Source organism: Brachyistius frenatus, unplaced genomic scaffold, assembly GCF_029030835.1.
Source record: "Brachyistius frenatus isolate BFR_SWC_R1_liver_20210118 unplaced genomic scaffold, ASM2903083v1 Contig_743, whole genome shotgun sequence".
NCBI lineage: Eukaryota > Metazoa > Chordata > Actinopteri > Embiotocidae > Brachyistius > Brachyistius frenatus.
This window is the reverse complement of record NW_027211342.1, coordinates 5,001-13,376: the sequence shown is the minus strand read 5'-3', so window position 1 is coordinate 13,376 and position 8,376 is coordinate 5,001. Positions and strand designations below refer to the sequence as shown.

The window sequence follows — 8,376 nt, the reverse complement described above, 5'->3', positions numbered from 1 at the left end:
GTATATTAACAGAAATATTAACAGTATATTAACCGTAACATTAATGGTATATTAACAGTAACATTAACGGTATATTAGCAGTAATATTAACAGTATATGAACAGTAACATTAACAATATATTACCAGTAATATTAATGGTATATCAGCAGTAATATAAACAGTATATTATATTAATGATATATTAGCAGTACTATAATCAGTATATTAGCAGTAGTATAAACAGTATATTAGCAGTAATATTAACAGTATACGCAGTCACACACAGTTCCCAGAATGCTTTAGGTGACAACAACAACAGGTGTAATGTCTGTAGACTCAGTGATGTAGCTAATAGCTACACTCAACCTGCCCTCCATGTTTGTGAAACATCTGCACCATGAGAAGTCCTGCTGAGAGCACTTCCTGGTCGAACCATGTTCCTGTCGTCAGAGGGTCGGGTCAAACCACCTCCATGCTTCAGGTTCTAAGACTGTACATCCAGATATCTGGGTTTGGGGATCTCTTTGGGTATAAAAGGCCCGCTGCCTGTCTGTGTGACAAAATGTAAATAACTGTGAATGTCCAACAGATTTAATAACAGCTGCAGTCTGCGTCCAGCTCCTCCCCTGACACTGCTGTTGGAATCATGAATGAACTGCATCCATATGGAGCTCGTATCAACACAATGATGACAGTCTCATATTTGTACATACCAAAGTCATCGTCGTACAAAGAAAGATCACACATCTATAAACTAATATCTTTGGAATAAAGATGAAATTACGTAAAGTAATAAATGTGGAATAAGTCATGTCAGATGAAAGTAAACTGACACCAGCTGTCACTATGGGACAAAGTGTTCGTTGAGAAATCTGGTTTAGAGATCAGAGCATTCTGCCTCGTCTCCAACACAGCTGACATTATATCACACTTCGTAAAATAAACCGTGATGTCATCTTTAAAGAGAATTGATTGGTCAGGAGGCGGAGCTTTTACACATTTTGATCTCGAACGCAACCTCCACCATGAGTTACCATGGCGACGTATCCCAAAGAGAAGGGAAGCAGCTTCACATTCCTAAAAGCCTCAGAGGTGAACCTGAAGTTACCACGGTAACCACAGATTCTAATACCTGGGCCTCAGGTCAATAATTTTATATTTAGGTTTACCTAATGGGGTTAGCACATGTCAACCTGGGATAGCAGTGTGTGTGTGTGTGTGTGTGTGTGTGTGTGTGTGTGTGTGTGTGTGTGTGTGTGTGTGTGTGTGTGTGTGTCCCAGTTTCCTGATTCAGTTAACTCCTGGCTGCACATTCAAAGCTCCCACAATACCGTCTTTGTTGGGAAACAAAGATGCGGGCCTCCCGCCTGTTAGAAATTAATCACTGAAGAATGGAGAGCCATGAGTACTCCTCTTCCTCCCACTCTTCTCCTCCTCTTCCTCCCTTCCCTCCCCTTTCCCCTCCTGAACACAGGGGTTCCCAGGGAGAGGTGACACTGTGATGAAGGGTGCTGATGTGAAGAGCTGGTGCTGAACAGAATGGGTGGGAGAAGGACATGGATGGGTTCTGCTTCAAGGTAAGTGTGTGTATTTGTGTGTGTATTTGTATGTGTGGGAAGTGAAGGAGAACATCTCATGTTCAGCCTCTCCAGTTACAACAGTTCCTGGCAGACGAGGACGACAACACAACTCCATCAGCGCACACAACAACAACAGGCCTCACAACGCCCACAAACTCATTACTTTATGTTGGGAAACATGAGACAGAGTAACGCCTACATCACACACTACACACTACACACTGGAACACCTACACACTACACACTGGAACACACACTACACACTGGAACACACTACACACTGGAACACACTACACACTGGAACACACTACAAACTACACACTGGAACACACTACACACTGGAACACACAACACACTGGAACACACTACACACTACACACTGGAACACACTACACACTGGAACACACTACACACTACACACTGGAACACACACTACACACTACACACTGGAACACACCACACACTACACACTGGAACACACACTACACACTGGAACACACTACACACTGGAACACACTGGAACACACTACACACTGGAACACACTACACACTACACACTGGAACACACTACACACTGGAACACACTACACACTAGAACACACTACACACTACACACTGGAACACACTACACACTGAAACACACATTACACACTACACACTGGAACACACTACAAACTACACACTACACACTGAAACACACTACACACTACACTGGAACACACACTACACACTACACACTGGAACACACACTACGCACTACACACTGGAACACTACACACTGGAACACACTACACACTACACACTGGAAAAAACCACACACTACACACTGAAACACACACTACACATTACGCACTGGAACACACACCACACACTACACACTGGAACACACACTAAACACTATACACTGGAACACACACTACACACTGGAACACACCACACACTACACACTGGAACACACATTACACACTACACACTGGAACACACACTACACAATACAAAACCTGAACATACTAACTCCATACTACACACTCAACAATTGTGCAATTGGCTGGTGTGTGTGCGTGCGTGCGTGCGTGCGTGTGTGTGTGTGTGTGTGTGTGTGTGTGTGTGTGTGTGTGTGTGTGTGTGTGTGTGTGTGTGTGTGTGTGTGTGTGTGTGTGTGTGTGTGTGTGAGGACCAGGATAATTGTCTTGAGGTTATAATTGTGTTTGTGGTGTTTCTCAGCAGCTGATTTATGAGGCTTGCCAAGGCTCAGCTAACAAGGGCCATAAATCGTCGCCTCCACGCGGCTCCTGTTCATCACCTCGGGAGAACAACACCATGTTAGCGTCCGTGTGTGTGTGTGTGTGTGTGTGTGTGTGTGTGTGTGTGTGTGTGTGTGTGTGTGTGTGTGTGTGTGTGTGTGTGTGTGTGTGTGTGTGTGTGTGTGTGTGTGTGTGTGTGTGTGTGTGTGTGTGTGTGTGAGGAGGGTGGGGTGGGGAGGGGTTAAAATGGTGCAATGGGCTCCACTGATGTCCACAGAGCGTCTGAACTGTACCATGTTGTCACTACATAATTTGCTGAGTCATGAAAAAACTCTGCTCGAACACGTTCGGCTAATCAATTAAAGTGATTAATGATAACGTGTGTTCATGTGGAACCGTGGAGTATGGAGAACGTGGAGGACACGGTGTAGCGTCACGTCTCCACCTGCCGACACACAGCAGAGGTCAGAGGTCAGTGTTTGAGCCCTCAGAGCTCATTGGCTCCCTCTGGTTAACCCGTCACATCACACCGGTAGGACTCTCCTACTCACTGGTTGTGACATCACAAATCCTGCTTGTCAGGACACGCCTCCAACCCCTTCTGCTTCAGTGAGCTCAGACAAAAACTCTTTTACTTTTGGAATCTCACAAACAATGATGAGATGAACACACATTCTTCTGTATTCAACGAGAACCACTCAAACATCCTCATGCCATTAGGTTTTTCCTTTTACAACTTTATAATGTTGCCCTCAATGTTCATGTCATTCTTTAGGCACCAGCTACGGAGTCTAGTTGAAGTAATAAGCTGCTCAGTCTCTCTGTGTGTGTGTGTGTGTGTGTGTGTGTGTGTGTGTGTGTGTGTGTGTGTGTGTGTGTGTGTGTGTGTGTGTGTGTGTGTGTGTGTGTGTGTGTGTGTGTGTGTGTGTGTGTGTGTGTGTGTGATTAAGCCGTGTATTGTATTTTTGTAAAGTACAACCCAGACAACAGAAGATCTCCCTGAAGGATGACAGTGAGACACAGAAAGGTTCAGATATAATAATGAATCATTCGTCTGTCAGCCAGGATGAAAACTGACCTCTCTGCAACAGCTTCATACAAAGGCACCAAAACACACTCTACACCATTTAATTCAATTGACTACAATAGGCTGCAATAAATCAGATCTGTGCTGAGCCTGTAATGCTCAGGTTTGTTGAACACCGAGTCTGTTCGTACCACAGCTTTAGATTTCGGGTCGTCGGCAGCGTTTTGTGTCTTCATGAGCTTTGTGCACACCTGGCCTGGAATCACCTCTATCAGAAAGACCATTACAGCTTTATCAAATATATAACCTGTAGGGGGAGTCGACTGTATATCCTGATGTATCATCCAACAATAATAGATCCAACATGTCCAAGCTGGGAAATGCAAAACAAACAGCTGATTGAGCCCCAGAGATCTGAACTACAGAACAGGTTCAACATATCAGGATGTCTTCCTGTTATAAGGCTTCAGTGAACCCAACAGATGAAATCGCACTGAGCCGCCACATAGAGCTGGTAATCAGCATAAGTAAACACTAATCCAGCTGTCAGCGCATAAAAGGGGCGGGGTTTGCGGCATCTGACCAATCACAAGCAAGCAGCAGAGCAACATATTTTACAAACCAAGATCCAACTATAATATCAGACAGATATGAAGATGTTAAAGACATAATGCAGCTGAATGATGGAGGAACAGCTGGCAGAAAAATCCCTCACTGTGTGAATGTGTCAGTTAAAAGTCTTCTTGCGTCACTGCCCATCATCACAGCATTCAGACTATAATTATAAAATCAATGTGCTGCTTCGATGTATTCTTCAGACTCAGAATCGGATGTACAGCCAAGTAAGTTTTCACATGGAGTCATGGTGCAAAACACCAAAAATTAACAAGAGAAAAATCTACTAGTGCAAATGCACACAATAGAAGCTTCATGTGTAATGTGCGATTAATATGATAAATAATGAGATAAACTGCGTTCATATAAAGCTCTGTGATGAGATGTGCTAAAACAGATAATATATTTTAGTGTGATGTGTATTCCCATGGTGTGTTGGACAGTTTTAGTCTGATTGTTTCAGCTGCAGTGTCCAACGTAGCAAATAAGAAACAAACATAAAACATAAATCACAGCAGTCGACTGTGTGACTGTCATGTGTCATAAGTCCAACGAGAACACGGCTTCAGTCCCTCTGCTGGAGGATAAATCTAAACTCAACCTGCAGCGTAGGTCTGACGCATTAGTTACCATGACGATGCAAAGCGGTAACCAGCTTCATAGTCCTAAGAAAACTCAGACTTAAACCTGAAGTTACCACGGTAACCACAAATCTTGCTTGGTAGTACAGGCTTTAGGTGAAGATGTGTTAGAAGAGGTTCATATATAACTGTGGTTCTGAGAGGTCCATTTATAATATATTACATATTCATATATATACAGTATATATATCTATATATATTAATTGAGAGTTTCCCAGAGTGGGACAGCAAACCAAGCTTCCTGGGTGAACAGGTTGAAAGGCAACGGGAGATGTGATTTTAAGTAGCTCCTCCGTCCATCAGCGGTTTTCACCTGTCAGCAGTGACTGACTGAAAGCACGATACACGTGAGACGATGCTCCAAGAAGACTCACCTGACTCCTCGTCGATGGCAAAGCGTCCGAGCCCGCTCCCGTCACGGATGGAGTACTGGATTTCTCCATCTCTGCCGGCGTCGTCATCGTTAGCGGTGACCTGAAGGAGGGTAGTTCCGATCCGGGCGTTCTCCTTAACAACTCCCGTCAAGGCGAAGTGGGAAAAGTACGGGGCGTAGAGGTTCTCGTTCACATCCACCACCTCCACCTCCACGAAGGTGACGGAGAGCAGAGAGACGGGTCGTCCCTTGTCTTTGGCCTTCACGGTGAGGTTGTAGAACTGCTGGGTCTCATAGTCCAACTCCTTCGTGAGCCGAATAGCTCCACTGGCCCGGTCCACTTCAAACCATCCATTGTAGTCATTGGCCAGAGAGAAGCGGACCTGGCCCCCCAATCCCAGATCTGGGTCCTGGGTCTCCAACCAGGCCACAACGGTTCCTACTGGAAGATCCTCCAGAGCCCTGGCTTTGTACACACTGGGGATGAAGAGTGGAGGGCAGTCGTTCACGTCCTCCAGGAGGACTTTCAACATGGTCACACAGAACTTCTGGCTGCCTCTCTCTGCTCTGTCCCGGGCCTCAATCTTCAGGTTGAAAGTAGGAACAAACTCCCTGTCGAGCTGCCCAGCAACGTACACAATGCCATTACTGGAGTTGATACCAAACTGGGTGATGCTCGTCAGGAGAGAGTACACTATCTCACCATTGGGTCCCAGATCTTTGTCAGTGGCCTCAACCTGGATGACATCGGTACCGATGGCAGTGTTTTCAGGTATGACGATCCTATAGCCTCCTTCTTGCAGAAACTGGGGGGCGTTATCATTAGAATCCTCTATGTAAACAGTAAGCAAGCGCCAGGCGCTTTTCTGTGGCAGGCCGAGGTCGTAGATGGTGAGATTGAGGAGATAGCGATCCCTCTTCTCTCTGTCCATGGGCAGGAAGACGCCGATGAGGCCAGTGTGTATGTCGATGGTGAAACAGTTGTCAGTGTTTCCATCTGAAATGGAGAACAGAATCTGACCATTGAAACCTGTGTCCCCATCGTAGGCATTCACCTTGAACACACTGGAGCCGACCTTCAGGTCTTCCCGTACAGCCATGTCTGTGGGGAAGGTTTTGTCAAACTGCGGTGTTTGCCGATTGACAGAGAACAGGTCGATGAAACCCTCCTCGATTTTAGGTTTGGTGCTCGCTTTTGACTTTTTCAGCAACTTTTCAGCTAATTTTTGGGCCACCCTTGTTTCTTTACAAGTGAAACGTTTGGTGGGAGATTTCCCGTGAACAACTGAGATGTTTACGAACATTGGATCAGAAAAGTTCTCTCCATCTGTGGCAGTTATCTTCAGACTAAAGAGGCCGTTCTTTGGACTGGCTGTGAGCAGGGGGCGTCGCAGCGCGAGGACCCCTGAATCTGGGTTGAGGTCAAAGTAACCCTGCTCGTTCCCTGAAATGATTTTATATTTCACTAACTCTAACTCGTCTATATCGATGGCAGACATCGTGGTAATGACTTCGTCTACGGGGAAGTCCCCAGAAATCACGCCTTGGCATGCTACCTTCTCAAACAATGGCTGGTTGTCATTTACATTTTCCAGGTGGACTGTTACGTTGACTTCACTCTCTCGCCTGTAGGGGGAGCCCCAGTCAGACGCTCTGACTACAAACACAAAGCTCTCCGGTGAGGACTCAAAGTCCAAATCCTTGGTGGTGCTGATAACACCGGAGAACTGATTGATTCTGAAGGGTAGCGGCTGCAGGCTGGAAACACTGTATGTTATGTATCCGTTTTCACCTTTATCTTCATCTACTGCAGAAACTATGAGAATACTGGTCCCAACGGGGACGCTCTCATTAACAAACGCCTCGTACGAGGACTGAGCGAATGTGGGTGTGTTGTCATTAGCATCCTCAATGGTCACCCGCACCACCACTCTGAGATCACCGTCTACTTCCAGTACCTCCAGGTTAAAGATGTCCTGAGACACCTGGGTGAACCAGCGAGTGGTGGAGATTACACCTGTCAGGGTGTTCATTTGAAAGAAAGCTGAATCAGCGGATGGTGTCAGGATATATTCTGCATCATCAGGCTCTGGACTGATCTTAACAGCCTCTACGATCGTGCCTGGTGGTGAAATTTCATTGAGACTAACTTCATACGACTCCTGCTCAAACTTCGCCTCTGCTGTCGGCCGTTTCCTCACCATGATGTGAACCACCTTGACGGCGGAGAACTTCTGTGGGGTTCCCCTGTCTTTAGCCTGCAAGGTGAGGTTACAGCCGTAAGGAAAAATCTCCCAGTTTACTAACTCAGAGGCTTTTATGGCAAACTCGCCCTCCACAGATCTTTCCACGAAGAACTGCTCCGAGGGGTCACCACCCACGATGACCACGGAGTCGACTTCTCCATTCAGGCCTTCGTCCAGGTCCTGAACGGTGACCATGGCGTACACGGGGTTTTTATCCAGCCAGGAGGGGCTGTGCGTGTCCACGTCGAGGACCGGGGCGTGCTCATTCACACGCTCCACGTGAACAAACAGCTTGGCCGTGCTGCTGACGCCGTTATTTCCATAGAGCTTCATGCCCCGGTCCACCGCCAGGATTTCTAAGTCGTAGCGGTTCTGCTCTTCGACGTTGAGCGTTCCGCTGAGAGAAACCACGCCGCTGGTCGGGTGTACAGCAAACAGATCCATTTTCTCCTTGAAAAAATAGTAAAACTCCCCGTTGGAACCGATGTCTGCATCCGTGGCGGTAACTTGTGCTATGCTAGTCCTGAGGGGGGTGCTCTCCGCGATGGTGACGGAGTATGTGGTGGGTGAGAACAAAGGTCGGAGGTCGTTCATATCCAACACCTGGATGCTGACTTTAGTCCAGGTCTCCAGCAGGTTCTCTCCCTTGACGGAGGCTTTCACCGTCAGC

The 8,376-nt window shown here is 46.6% G+C and overlaps 1 protein-coding gene across 1 annotated transcript in view; it reads right to left on the bottom strand.

The window, feature by feature from the left end:
* Positions 1 to 5,461: 5,461 nt before the first annotated feature.
* Positions 5,462 to 8,376, bottom strand: part of LOC138615167 (protocadherin Fat 3-like) — a gene marked incomplete at its 3' end in the record, with an annotated part of 3,363 nt that continues 448 nt past the window's right edge. Inside the window, exon 1 of the mRNA XM_069688794.1 lies at positions 5,462 to 8,376. This exon is cut by the window's right edge and continues 448 nt beyond it. Coding sequence (XP_069544895.1) covers positions 5,462 to 8,376 — 2,915 coding nt within the window.